Source organism: Bombyx mandarina, chromosome 01 (genome assembly GCF_030267445.1).
Source record: "Bombyx mandarina strain Sakado chromosome 01, ASM3026744v2".
Classification (NCBI taxonomy): Eukaryota; Metazoa; Arthropoda; class Insecta; order Lepidoptera; family Bombycidae; genus Bombyx; species Bombyx mandarina.
Genome location: NC_143208.1, coordinates 16,131,281 through 16,146,273, shown reverse-complemented (window position 1 = coordinate 16,146,273; position 14,993 = coordinate 16,131,281). Strand labels below are relative to the sequence as shown.

The 14,993-nt window shown below is 40.1% G+C and overlaps 1 protein-coding gene across 4 annotated transcripts in view; it reads right to left on the bottom strand.

The window, feature by feature from the left end:
• hiw (MYC binding protein highwire) overlaps window positions 1–14,993 on the bottom strand; it is a 146,262-nt gene that overhangs the window by 6,659 nt on the left and 124,610 nt on the right. For all 4 annotated transcript variants that reach the window (XM_028187449.2, XM_028187451.2, XM_028187452.2 and 1 more), the window contains exons 56-71: window positions 14,236–14,344; window positions 13,189–13,419; window positions 12,830–12,944; window positions 12,126–12,313; window positions 11,237–11,395; window positions 9,860–10,030; window positions 9,264–9,377; window positions 8,264–8,352; window positions 7,967–8,174; window positions 7,175–7,347; window positions 5,665–5,854; window positions 4,972–5,253; window positions 3,556–3,756; window positions 3,369–3,476; window positions 2,757–2,957; window positions 1,388–1,546 (exon numbers count right to left, since the gene is read on the bottom strand). In XM_028187449.2, the coding sequence (XP_028043250.2) occupies window positions 1,388–1,546; window positions 2,757–2,957; window positions 3,369–3,476; window positions 3,556–3,756; window positions 4,972–5,253; window positions 5,665–5,854; window positions 7,175–7,347; window positions 7,967–8,174; window positions 8,264–8,352; window positions 9,264–9,377; window positions 9,860–10,030; window positions 11,237–11,395; window positions 12,126–12,313; window positions 12,830–12,944; window positions 13,189–13,419; window positions 14,236–14,344 (2,698 nt within the window). The remainder of the gene's footprint in view (window positions 1–1,387; window positions 1,547–2,756; window positions 2,958–3,368; window positions 3,477–3,555; window positions 3,757–4,971; window positions 5,254–5,664; window positions 5,855–7,174; window positions 7,348–7,966; window positions 8,175–8,263; window positions 8,353–9,263; window positions 9,378–9,859; window positions 10,031–11,236; window positions 11,396–12,125; window positions 12,314–12,829; window positions 12,945–13,188; window positions 13,420–14,235; window positions 14,345–14,993) is intronic.

Sequence of the window (14,993 nt, the reverse complement as noted above, 5' to 3'; positions counted from 1 at the left end):
ATTCAACATGGGCGTGCCGGATAGTCTCGTGCTCATCATACGGGACTTCTTGTCGAACCGCTCTTTTCGATATCGAGTCGAGGGAACCCGCTCCTCCCCACGACCTCTCACAGCTGGAGTCCCGCAAGGCTCTGTCCTCTCACCCCTCCTATTTAGCTTATTCGTCAACGATATTCCCCGGTCGCCGCCGACCCATTTAGCTTTATTCGCCGACGACACGACTGTTTACTATTCTAGTAGAAATAAGTCCCTAATCGCAAAGAAGCTTCAGAGCGCAGCCCTAGCCCTAGGACAGTGGTTCCGAAAATGGCGCATAGACATCAACCCAGCGAAAAGTACTGCGGTGCTATTTCAGAGGGGAAGCTCTACACGGATTTCCTCCCGGATTAGGAGGAGGAATCTCACACCCCCGATTACTCTCTTTAGACAACCCATACCCTGGGCCAGGAAGGTCAAGTACCTGGGCGTTACCCTGGATGCATCGATGACATTCCGCCCGCATATAAAATCAGTCCGTGACCGTGCCGCGTTTATTCTCGGTAGACTCTACCCCATGATCTGTAAGCGGAGTAAAATGTCCCTTCGGAACAAGGTGACACTTTACAAAACTTGCATAAGGCCCGTCATGACTTACGCGAGTGTGGTGTTCGCTCACGCAGCCCGCACACACATAGACACCCTCCAATCCCTACAATCCCGCTTTTGCAGGTTAGCTGTCGGGGCTCCGTGGTTCGTGAGGAACGTTGACCTACACGACGACCTGGGCCTCGAATCAATTCGGAAATACATGAAGTCAGCGTCGGAACGATACTTCGATAAGGCTATGCGTCATGATAATCGCCTTATCGTTGCCGCCGCTGACTACTCCCCGAATCCCGATCATGCAGGAGCCAGTCACCGTCGACGCCCTAGACACGTCCTTACGGATCCATCAGATCCAATAACCTTTGCATTAGATGCCTTCAGCTCTAATACTAGGGGCAGTCTTAGGGACCCCGGTAACCGTACTCGTCGAACTCGACAAAGAGGTCGACGTGCAACCTAACCCATGCATCAGCCCGCTGAGTTTCTCGCCGGATCTTCTCAGCGGGTCGCGATTCCGATTCGGTAGTAGATTCATTCGCGAAACAATTGCTCTTGAGTTGTTAGGTCTCCTTCGGAGGCGCTCGGGCAGTTGTTAGCAAATCCCACCCCTCTTGGCTGAGCCTTTGCTCGCCCACCTGTCCTGGTGAAACTGGAAAGGCCTTCGGGCCACCAGTAAAGTTTCAATCATAAAAAAAAAAAAAAAAAAAAAAAAAAAAAAAAAAAAAAAAAAAAAAAAAAAAAAAAAAAAAAAAAAAAAAAAAAAAAGATCAATTAAAAATCGAATTTCTTAACATAAACTTACCGAACAGCAATACCGGCATTTGTACTCGAGAAAGTCGGCTCCGTGTTTCGGGCAAGTCCTAGCGCCGGTGACGTCACTGCAAGCGCCGCATACGAGCTCAGCCGGCTCCCACCAGCCATTCGACTCGGCCTCACAACGAGCCAGCCCGCCGAAATAGGCCTGCATTATAAACATAATGGCGATTAAATAAATATTCTCTTTCCTAATATAAAGTTCACTACGTCCTACACTACATTTGCCGGTTCACGGTCTCCACTCCAGAACACGTCTACCCCAACGGTTATCGGTTCTGCGACATATGTGACCAGCCCAATGCCACTTCAGCTTACATAAAGTAGCTAACATAAAGTTATCCAATCGAAATACGTTTGCTTAATAGCCCCAATAGGAAACCAGATACGTCTAATTATTCATATCTATATAAATAAAAATGAATTGTTGTTCGTTAGTCTCACTAAAACTCGAGAACGGCTGGACCGATTTGGGTAATTTTGGTCTTAAATTATTTGTGGAAGTCCAAAGAAGGTTTAAAAGGTGAATAAATATGAAAATGCTCGTAACTAAACAAAAATAACAATTTTGTTTTTCCTTTGATGTGTCCCCCGTCAGACGGATTCCTCTTGTTTGTTTTAAGTTTATTTTATACAAAAGTTTAGGTATTTTATTTATCGAGTGAGGCACTACGAGGTCTGCCGGGTCAGCTAGTTTATTATAATTAAAGATTACGGAGTGTAGAACCAAGGAGCACCATCTCAATGTATTAAAAAGTATCCGTTAAAAGGAAACCCCACTTAACGAGTGGGTGCGCCAAGCCTCAGTTCGCAAACTATGAAGAACATCTGTCAAGGCTTTAATAAACAAGAATTGCACATGACCAGGACTGCTCTGCCAAGAGCAACCGACAATGATGATGATGAAACGTAGCCAATTAAGGTGGCGCCACAGTAGCAAGTGGAAAGATTTAAAAAACATCACCATAAACTACCACACTTTGTTCTGTTTAAAACTGCTACATCTACATCATTTCCGCTTCCTACACTAGCGCTAATTCGATGAATTTTCTAATAATAACTTACTGTTTACAGACGAACAGACACTTTATCGACCTGTCCCCTATACAAGGTGGTGCTTCTTACTCTACCTTGCATATTCAAAATGCAGCTTCATTGCGCGTGACATCACTCGCGACCCAAACGGCCATGTTAATACCCACCTTAAGTCATGAGTTTTTAGTCTCAGTTTTTACAGTACAAAGGCTGCCGCACCCTTGAAACCGAAACGCATTACTACTTCACGGCGGAAATAGGCAGGTTGAAGGTACTTATCCATGCGGGCCCGCATGAGCTAATAAAAACCTGTCGAAAATTACCTTGCCACATTTATGACAGACGTAATAAGCATATCTGTCCATGGCGTAGGAAGCCGGATCGGAAACATTGCGTCCTTTGGTCCCGCCCGGAGCAGACAGGCCCTCGTACTCGAGTCTCATTAGTGCCTTGCGTTTCACTTCATCACGCAGTTGCCTGATAGGTGTTAACAACTCTTCAAGGGTCCAGTGGTTTATGTCCTCCTGGAGTAAAAATTACTCAGTAATCATAAAATATAAATTAAAACTTAAATATTAATTTCTATAGTATTTACAAGTCGTGCATATGATCAATATTAATATCCCGTTCATTAATGTATATAATAAATAAATATATTATAATACTAGTTGTCCCCGTCCGCTACGCTGGGAATTTAAAATTAACATTATTATTTGTCACCCCCACAAAGGTTCTCATCATTAACGCCCCCGCAACGGGTGTAGGGAGTCCAACGCTCATATAAATATTAACCTATCCATTAAGTACATGTATTTTCTACACGTATACCAAGTTCCAAGTCAATCGGATGGATGGTTCAGTAGTTATAAAGGAACATCCGTAAAAACCACTGTAGATTTATTTATTAGTATAGAAGTATAGATATAAAATTTTACCTTGCAAATTGGGCACTGCGAGAACGAGAAACTAATCCTGGGACCGTTCCACTTATTGACAAGCACCTTCCTGCAGCAGTGCAGATGAAACACATGCCCGCAAGTTAGCTAAAGGCGGAAAAAAAACACAACAAAGTTATATACAATTCTCATTCTAGTAGTTTTCATTGAGAACAATTCAATTTACCTGTATCGCAGGGGCGGCCTGCAAGGGGTCAGTGAAGCAAATCATGCACATATCGTCTGCGTCCTGTCTCAGTGGCGCTGCCTCACCGGCTGAGACGCCCGCGCACCCATGTAGGCACGGCAGACAGGTTTGCTCTCCCCTAACTCCACCGCACAAGTGACCGCAAGCGAGGATGACATTACATGCTTCCCGACCATGGTCCTGGATAAATCTATATATTAATACGTGAAGCAAAAACTTTGTACCTGATTTTACGCAAATTGCGCAAATGGAGGTGTATAAAATTTGCCACACTTATAAAAAATACAGAGGAGTGCAGAAAGTTAATATTTTTTTAAGTTATGCATAATAAATACATTAAATCAATAAATAAAAACATTACACACACTACAATGTATTTGACACATACACGCATACTATTTGTTTATTGTCAAACTTTTCTTATTGCTTATAGTCTGTGGTCAAATTGAGAATAGATTAAATATGACTTTTTGGCGGGAACATGAGGAGTGAAGTTGTGTGATTTGTTTTATTTTGACTATTTAGTGTTTCTTCAGATTTAAATGGTTACGGTGGTTTATTAACTGTTTAATAGCTGTGAAAGTGCACAAATGTGGGAAAATGAAACACAGCCGCTGAACGTAACTTCTCGGGATTCTCCAAAAAGTCCACTAAAAAAATTCAGTAAGTAACTACCATTTTACTGAGATTATATTTCATCCCATATCATCTCATTTCATTTAATTTCATCCCAGTTAATTAATGTCTCAAATTAATCATCTTCATTTCATTTCATTTATCTCCATATTATCATTTTTCATAAAAATAAGAATATAAATTAAAATAAGACATGACTTAAAGGTCTTAGTTACCAGGTCATAAAATCCCATAAAAAAAATTAGATTAAATATTGTTTGTCTTAAAGACTTAATAGTTGTTTAAAGTGTAATCTTGCGAAATCTGTGATTATAGAAGTATAATAAGTCTTTGACAATAGAACCATAATAATGTTCAAACTTATAATTTAAATTAATTATAGTCGAATTTCGACTACCAGAGGACCACTAGTAATGATTAAGGTGTCTTTAGTCTGATAGGTACATATAGAGCTGTGTTTTTTATTACTTGTGTCAAATGTATTTTGGGCCATTCTCTATCATCATCTATAAGTGAACGACTCGCTTGGATGGAGAAAGATGGAGGATCGGGTCGGGTGGCGTGTCTTGGAAGAAGCCTATGTCCAACAGTGGACTCAAAATAAGCTTTTAATGATGAACGAATCGCAGCAAAAAGACCTGTCTCGGTTACGCTGGCATAGCCTCTAAAGGGTAGCTAAAGTAGAAAATATAATACAAAGGGATCACATTGTTAATCTATTAGGTATCTATTAGGATAACTACACCCACGCGTACAGACCTGACATTGTTGATCGGCGCAGATATTTCCGATGGTGAGTATGCCGGTAGATTCTCTGGCCCCGCAAAAGCGACATGTGCCAGAAGGAGCCACCGGTCCCGAAGCCACGGCCGGTCCCTCGGATGATGGTCCGGCTTCACAGACTCCACCTTCCATTCCTCTGAACTCGGCTAAGGCTTTCAGCGTACGCCTGTCGACCAGGAGCAGCAGCCAAAACAGCTTCGCGCGTCCACAGCCTTCGTGTATGTCTATGCGTATAGCGCTCTCCTCCTCCTTGCAGATCTAATAAAACAAGTATACACAACTTATTTAAAATCATTTTAGTAATCAATAGATCAATACAAAAAAAAATTGATTTTAATTGTATTTAAAATATATGCGATCGTATTAATATCTATTACTGGTGGTAGGACGTCTTGTCAGTTCGCACGGGTAGGTACCACCACCCCGCCTACTTCTGCCGTGAAGCAGTAATGCGTTTCGGTTTGAAGAGCGGGGCAGCCGTTGTTCTGTAAAAACTGAGACCTTAGAACTCATGTCTCGAGATAGGTGGCGGCCTTTACGTTGTAGAAGTCTATAGGCTCCAGCTGCCACTTAGCACTAGGTGGGTCGTAAGCCCATCCAAACTATAAAAAAAATTATTTGGATAGTCAAAAACTTGTGTTTTATTGGATTAACGCAGTACAAGGATACCTGTCTGTGGTGAGTCCTGGCGGTCCTGTTTAGGTGCAAGAATCGATCGCATTCAGCACAGAGCGGTCCACAGTTGCGGCAGTCTATGACCGCCGCTGTGGCGCCGTCGTCGTGGTTGGCGCACAGAGGACGAGTCTCGGAGGAAGAGTCTCGACCACGAGCTCCGCGCCCGTCTCCAGAACTGTTGACGCTAACAGAAGCACTTTGGCTAAAAAACGCTATGTATTTGTGTGTAAAAAATGCTATTTTTTTATAAATACACTAGCTGTACCCGTCCGCTTCGCTGGCCATTTAAAATTAACAGTTTCATTTCTCATCCCCACAAAGATTCTCATCATTAACGCCCCCGCAACTGGTGTAGGAGTCCAACGCTCACATAAATATTAGCCTATCCATTAAGTACATGTATTTTCTACATGGATACCAAGTTTCAAGTCAATCGGATGTATGGTTCAGGAGTTATAACGGAACATCCGTAAAAACCACTGTAGATTTATATATTAGTACTAGCTGACCCGGCAGACTTCGTAGTGCCTCAATCGATAAATAAAAAACCTAAACTTTTATATAGAATAAACTTAAAACAAACAAAAGGAATCCGTCCGACGGGGGACACGTCAAAGGGAACACAAAATTGTTATTTTTATTTAATTCCGAGAATTTTCATATTTTTATACCTTTTAAACCTTCTCTGGACTTCCACAAATAATTCAAGACCAAAATTAGCCAAATCGGTCAAGCCGTTTTCATGTTATGTCGTGACAACGGAAAACGGGTTTCATTTTTATATATATAGAAGATAGAGTATAGATATGGATTTCACGTAAACTTGTCATAGTTTTGAGTGGTAAGGAAATTATTAACTAAGTTACGTAGTTCTATTTTTCCTTTTCTTGAGGTAAGTTTTGACAGACCACAATTTTTAGGTAAATTCTTTAAAGAAATATAAAATTATAAAAATACATTATAAATGGAATAATATTAAAAAAATAAAACATTATAGGGAAATATTAAAATGTAACATATAAATGTTTATTTTACTACGCATTATACTTTTTATTTATTTCGAAATATTAAATTTGGATTGATGCAATCAGTGAAATAAGGCAAATATCTTTTTTTATTCTGATGTGTAATATGTTATGTACAAATATTTATATGGTTTCTATGTATGTATGTATGTATCTGTGTAAATTGTAATATATAGATGTATATGTATGCTGCGTGTGTGTTCGGTTTATATGTTCTTTTTCTACAACAAAGCAATGCATACACAGCACTCTCTACACCACCGTTGGTAGACCCGTGGAGAATGCCTTAGGCATTCAGTCCCCCCTGAACTCATGCGCTAAGCAGATGCATGCGCTCCTGAACTAAAGTTAAATAAAAATTCATAGGTCTTAGGGCCATTCTTTTTCTTCCAGCTGTGCCAGCTAAGCGCGGTTTGGAAGGCGCACTCGCAGGGCTCAGCTTAAGAGGGTCAGTAATCATATTACACAAGTATACTTACAGATCTAGATGTGATTGTTCACACACGCACAGGGAAGCTAGCGCCATCCATATAGTGGGGGACGCGATGCAAAGCGCCGGCTGTCTCTCTTTTTCGGATACTTGCGATATGGCACATACGTAGTTGGCTAATTGGGTACGTGTCTCTAGGCCCCATGAACCAGCCAATTTATCCTTAAATATTTAATCATTCAATGCCAATACATATCTTTTGTAATTTGTTTTCATGGCTTAGGTGTGTGGACGTGCTCACGGCCCATCTGGTTTTAAGCGGTTACCGGAGCCCATAGACATCTACAACGTAAATGCCGCCACCTACCTTGAGATATAAGTTCTAGTATAGTTACAACGGCTGCCCCACCCTTCAAACCGAAACGCATTACTGCTTCACGGCAGAAATAGGCAGGGCGGTGGTACGTACCTGTGCGGACTCACAGGAGATCCTACCACCAGTAATTACGCAAATTATAATTTTGCGGGTTTCATTTTTATTGCCCTTGTAGGCAGACGATCATACGGCCCACCTGATGGTGTGAGTGGTTACCGTCGCCCATGGACTTCAGCAATACCATGGGCAGAGTCAAGCCGCTGCCTACCGAAATTTACATATATTTTGATTGCATCACTGATTCATAATTTTGTAAATATTTTCTGCATTTACACTGGTTTTATTGTCATGACTCCGGCCGTCGTTACGATAGTATACACTATAGCCTTTATAAACTTTAGAAATACGGATACAAAAATCTAGATCCTATGTTTTTTTTAAACTATTTACACAATTCAGTCTTACCTCTGCCATGTCAGATAGAAGTTTAGCTACCAAATGTGCGTGTTTTTTGGTAGTCTCGCCTCTCATGAACCAATTACTCGCGGACAAGGACACCATACTGCCCCCCATCATAACCGTAGCTGGGGCGGCACCACTTGAACCTTTCACCTTCATTTGAACTGTGATCGCTTTGCCCAAATAGCAAACCAGATGGTCGAGTAAAGTTACCCTGCCAATCAAAATTATTACTTGGTATTCGTTGATGATTTTATATAAAGTTATTTCGATCATGTAAAATATCATTCACATCAAACAAACCTGCTAATCGGATCGGAGCCATAATTGACGGCCGCTAACATCTTCTGGGGCGGTAGCTCTATGACCAATCGACGTAAGAGCGATATTACCTGGAAATGTATTAAATAGAAAGAGTTTATTAATAGTATGTCTTCCTGTTTCTAAAGTATAGCATTTTTAGGATTTTTTGGCGGGAACGCGAGGAGTAAAGTTGTGGGATTTGTTTTATTTTGTCTATTTAGTGTTTCTTCAGGTTTAAATGTGTAATAACGGTGGTTTATTAACTGTTTAATATCTGTGAAAGTGTACAAATTTGTGAAAATGAAACAAAGCTGCTGAACGTAACTTCGCGGGATCCTCCAAAAAGTCTACTGAAAAAGTCTCGTAAATGACCACAATTTTACTGAGATTATATTTCATCCCATATATCGTCTCATCTCATTTCGTTTCATGCCATGTTTCATATTAATCAGCTTCATTTCATTTCATAATATCATTTTTCATATAAAAAAGTTTTCATTAAAATTTAAATAGACTTAACCTAAAGGTCTTAGATACCAGGTCATAAAATACCTTCAAAAAATATAGCATTTTTACTATGGCATTTAGATGTATATTTTTTGAAGTGAAACTTCTAATGCGACTTCTAACAAGGTAGCGTTAAACGTTTAACGCTACCATGGAATAGAAAGAGACAGAGCGAGAGTGAATGCGCGGCACTCGAACGCATGCGCGTAGTATACTTGCTACAGGCCAGCGCGAGCGTTAGCAACGAGTAGCAACCAATATTTTAATGAAGTATTTAATGATATATATATATATTTAGTTTTCTATCTATAAATTAAAATATTTGAAGATGTCGCATCTCTTATACACAGCATTCCCTATTACAAGAGTAAATCTAATTTAAGGATGAAAAATGAAGAAAACCACAAAACTACACGTCGAAAAAGAAATTTCACTTCATTCACGTGCACTAAGTTAATGCAAGCCGTTTTTTTTTTTTTTTTTTTATTGTCACCTGTCTTTGTACGCGTTCGCTACCAGTGTGAAGCAGAGATAACAAGTCAGATAGTAGTTCCGTGCGCTGAGCAAGATGTACTCGACCCACTGCACTGCCGCTGAGTGCTAATAGCTGAAATTCATACAAATATTATAAAATTTCAGTTAATTGAATTAAACATCACCATTCCCGTTTTAAATAAGGTTTACTGAAATACAGTCAAGGAGATTTTATCATTTCATAAAGTACAAAGAACCAGACACTTTGAACAGAGAACCTTTTTTTTTCTTATCTTAGAAGTCATTTTCATATACCAGTTAAAACTATATTGTCATTCCTTAGATCGATTTAAATAATTATAGCGACATCTGATAGTCTTATGATAAAATGTTTTTTTTAGTTGTATAACTTCTTTACATTTCTTTTTGAATTGACGTCCCTATATTTAATTATAAATTTAAAAATGTACTGAAAGGAAACAAAGTATTTTGTTATTCCAACGCATTACTCAAAAATTACATACGAATTATTTGAGCCGTTGTCCAAATAGGATACACAGACAGGCTGTTTCCTTTTTTATTATTATAAATGTTTATTATACAGAAGAAGCTAACCAGTGAGAGCATTTCAAAGCAGTAGTTGTCCTGCTGCGACCCCACGTGTTTGGCGGCTGGCGACTCCTCCCATTCACTATCCGTGGGTTCGACACAAAGCAGAGTTGTCTCCCAATCATCGCGCACGCGGGCAGTCTCGCATCCGATCGCACTTACTATATGAGACATCACCTAAAAATAAAACAATCAGAAGACAATTGTAAGTATTAGATTAGAGATATTAATTATTTAGCACGATTAAAGTGTCAATAAAATTTTGAAACAAAGCGAGGACAGTTTCAAATGATTTAGATCATATTATGTGTATACAATATTAATACATGTTTAATGTATCTTAAATTTTTAAACTTTTTTTTTTTTTTTATGGTTGAAAGTTTACTGGTGGCCCGAAGGCCTTTCCAGTTTCACCAGGACAGGTGGGCGAGCAAAGGCTCAGCCAAGAGGGGTGGGATTTGCTAACAACTGCCCGAGCGCCTCCGAAGGAGACCTAACAACTCAAGAGCAATTGTTTCGCGAATGAATCTACTACCGGATCGGAATCGCGACCCGCTGAGATGATCCGGCGAGAAACTCAGCGGGCTGATGCATGGGTTAGGTTGCACGTCGACCTCTTTGTCGAGTTCGACGAGTACGGTTACCGGCCTTTTTTAAAACTCCAATGCAATGCAATATATAGATATTATGATGATGAGATAATAGTATCTATGTCTATCTTTTTTATTGCTTAATAGGGTGGACGAGCTCACAGCCCACCTGATGTTAAGTGGTTACTGGAGCACATAGACATCTACAACGTAAATGCGCCACCCACTTTGAGATATCAGTTCTAAGGTCTCAGTATAGTTACAACGGCTGTCCCCACCCTTCAAACCGAAACGCATTACTGCTTCACGGCAGAAATAGACAAGGCGGTGGTACGTACCCGTCCGGACTCACAAGAGGTCCTGCCACCAGTAATTACGCAAATTATAATTTTGCGGGTTTGATTTTTATTACACGATGTTATTCCTTCACCGTGGAAATCAATCGTAAACATTTGTTAAGTACGTATTTCATTAGAAAAATTGGTACCCGCCTGCGGGATTCGAACGCCGGTGCATCGCTCAACACGAATGCACCGGACGTCTTATCCTTTAGGCCACGACGACTTAATAAAATAAAATCATCGGAGTAATTCGAGTTCCAATAGTAAAACCCAAAACCCGAACCAACAATAGGGGAAAGAGATTTGTTAGTTCTTAATCAGTAAGTCCATAATTGTAAATACTATGGTAAAGGTTCTACTTATTCTAAGTACACATAGTGTAAGAGTTTATCGAGAAAAGTATTGAATATTTTCGATACCATGAAATATGTTAAGGTTTTTTAGATACGTACTTGTCGTTGCAGAGATGTAAGTTTGTGTCCAGCGAATAGGATGCCAACAACGTGCTCTCTGAGATCGCTGTCGTCGTTGGCAGCTCCATCGTCGATTGCTACCGCGGCTTCGGCGCCCGCGTCGCTAGACTGCTCCCATTCCAAGAGCTTCCCGAACACCTACCGAGCGAGTAGTCGTTACGAGATATTTCGAATAGATATTTAAAAGTAACGTACAGATGACGTGAAAACAAAAAAACAACAGTGCGCGTGCAACTTAGTGCACGCGAATGAAGTGAAACTTCTTTTTCGATGTGTAGTATGGTATTTTGGTTCATTTTTCATCGTTAAATCAAATTACTCTTGTAATAGGGAATACTGCGTATAAGAGATGCGATATTTTCCAACATTGATGTTATATATATTTAATTATAGATAGAAAAGTAAATACATATATTTTTTTTAATACTTCATTAAAATATCAGTTGCTACTCGTTGCTAACGCTCGTGATGGCCTGTAACAGGTATACTACGCGCATGCGTTCGAGTGCGACGCATTCACTCTCGCTCTGTCTCTTTCTATTCCATGGTAGCGTTAAACGTTTAACGCTACCTTGTTGGAAGTCACATTAGAAGTTTCACTTCAAAAAACTCTACTTAATCGCTGGTATCCTCGAGGGGCTATTTCAGCTACGCATGCTTTTCGTAGGTAACGAAATCAGCCTAAGAGAACTTGCTAACAATTGCCTCAGGAAGAATAGTACTTCGCAGAATTTACCACCGGATCGGAATCGCGACCCACTAAAAAATCCAGCGAGAAACTCAGTGGATTGTGTCTATGGACTAGGTTGTTGCACGTCGAACGAAAACGATGATAATTTAAATACAGATTTAAATGCCCAAGTCTTACCTGAGAAGTCAACAAACGGAAAACTCGCAGGGTGTCCGTTTCGCAGAGTCCGTGCAACACTTGCGGCGCTGTCACGGCGGCTGAATGGAGGAGCGTCGGCGCGCTCAGGACCCGGATCTGGCGGATTCGAACCGCCGCTTCGGGACCGCGGAGCTCGCATCGAACGCGCAGCGACGTGGTAGACACACCTGTAGTTTCAATACACACCTGTAGTTTCAATAAAATCAATCAAAGTTGACACCAGTCGGGGCCTCCGGGCACCACACCTCCACCACAATCAAGCCCCGCAATATTAAGAATATGAATATTTCAGTCGATGTGAATGTATAAATATGAATGTGTGAATGTGTGACCGGTGCACGTACCTCATAACACAACACCTTCCCCCCAACCCACCCCCGCTTCATGCCACCATCACACAGAGGGATTTACTGGTGGTAGAACCTTTTGTGAGTCTGCGCGGGTAGGTATCACCACCCTGCCTATTTCCGCCGTGAAGCAGTAATGCGTTTCGGTTTGAAGGGTAGGGCAGCCGTTGTAACTATACTTGAGACCTTAGAACTTATATCTCAAGGTGGGTGGCGCATTTACGTTGTAGATGTCTATGGGCTTCAGTAACCACTTAACACCAGGTGGGCTGTGAGCTCGGCCACCCATCTAAGCAATAAAAAAAAATTAAAAAAAAACTCGGTTTCGTAACTTACGTGGTAAAGTATAGCAGAGCCAGGTAGCGACCTTCGGATCGACCTCTATGTCTTGCATGTGGATCAACTCAGTGGATCCTGAGCTATACAGGAACGTCATCAGCAGCGTCTTGTTCTGTAAATAGTTAATCAATAATTTAAAATAAGTAAATATGTAACTTGTTAAGAAAAAAATTGAAGTTTTTTTTTTTTTAAATTATGTATCACAAAATCAATATTTTTTTTTTAAATTAGTAAAAACTAGGCGGATTTTTCGCATCTTGTTTTAATATTGCGAACATCAACTATCCTATTTTTAACTCTCAAAGTGTGAAATTCAAATAATGATGTTCAAATTTTAGAACCATTTCGATACTAACCACAGTGTCCCTTGTGTTATCGATGTGGACGCACACAATGTGCGGGCGATCATCGTGCGAGCCTCCCGGGTAAGAGATCTGTATCCACTTTGCTTTGTTCCTGTCTTCGTCGCCTGATTCCCAGAACGTCTCCGTGCTGCCGTCGGTTAAGGCGCCGGCCATGCCTTGACGCGAAGATACCGTAATATCGCACCAGCCAGTCACGTCGGAAGAGCTCCATACATGGTTCTCCTATAATACAGTATAATTTAAGTACCTATTATTAAAGTTTCGATTACCGAACCACACTTACACATGAAATGGACATATCAATCGCTTTGGACTAGCGTAGTGACCCAATCCAAATATTTGCTCATAAAGCAAAGGAATATATAATCTGTATTATATTCAATACATATATTATTTTGAACGTTTTGACAGTTATATTTCTGCCGTGAAGCAGTAATGCGTTTCGGCTAGAAGAGTGGAGCAGCCGTTGTACTGTTAAAGTTGAGACCTTAGAACTCATGTCTTAAGGTGGGTGGCCGCATTTACGTTGTAAATGACTATGGACTCCAGTAACTTCTTAAGCACCAAGTGGCCGTGAGCTCGTCCACCCATCAAAACAAAAATATCTTGATTAACACTCGCAACACACACTCAAGGTGTTTTTCGTCGACATTTAAATATAAAGCTAAATTTAGGTTTTGTTCCGCACTGAATGAACTAACTGTGTACCTTGAGGTCTGGCTGGTTTGATTGAGTTTTTATCTTCGCTATTAGAGGATCCCAGGTGTTCAATAAGAGCTAACCATCATTCAAAACCGAAGAAAGTACAAAGGTAATACGGTTACGAGCTTCTATGATGACGAGGAAGTAATAGTAGCTATTAATTAACACCCTGACGGACTATTACCGTGCAAGATCCTTTGGCCTTAGGATTGTTTGAACGCCGTAACTTACCAGATTCAAGATCACGGTAGAAGCTGTTTCTAATCGCGAAAGAAAACGCTCGAAGTATTTCTCGTACACTATCACTAAAGTTACCTTTGTTGAGATGCATTGTACCTTCAAATAGCTATGGAAGCTGTCGTGTATGGCACAATGTGGGCCGTCGTCGTGGACGCCTTCCTCAGAACGAGATAATATCTTGCTGATTACACTGAACACTTGCGATCTTATCCATGCAGCATGAAAAATTCCATCTTATGTTGTTTAATATGAATACGAAATTCTTAATGAATATATTAATATATTCTTTTTAATACTATATAAACTATTATATGTATGTATGTATATGTATTATGTCATTGTATATATATATTTTGTGTATGTATCGATAATTTAATATAATTTTCATTGCACCTACCACTATTTACTCTGCACTACCTTTGGTTGACTGGTAGAGAATGCCTTAGGCATTAAGTCCGCCAATATAAATTCTACATGAAGTGTAATAAATAAATAAATCGTAGGTGAAGCCGACAAATCTTTCGGCTAGTTTACAAGTAAGCAATGTTGTAAAATCACGTTCAGAGTCTTTTTTTTCTGTTGCTTATTTCATTTTACTATATCTGATGTTGTAGAATATTTGTCGATATTAATTTGCATTAACATAAGCTAATCTAAGGGTAAGCGGCGCTACCTACTGTCAGTAAGGTGTAACTGCTCCATAGAAATTGTCAATTGATTTTAGAAATAAATTACATTACGGCCTCAAATCATGTCACACTGAATCTTAAGAAATACTAAAGTAAGCGTAGCCAATTTTAAGATAATTTTGTTTTTTACTTGAATTTGTTTTTACAGATTTAGTTATAATACGC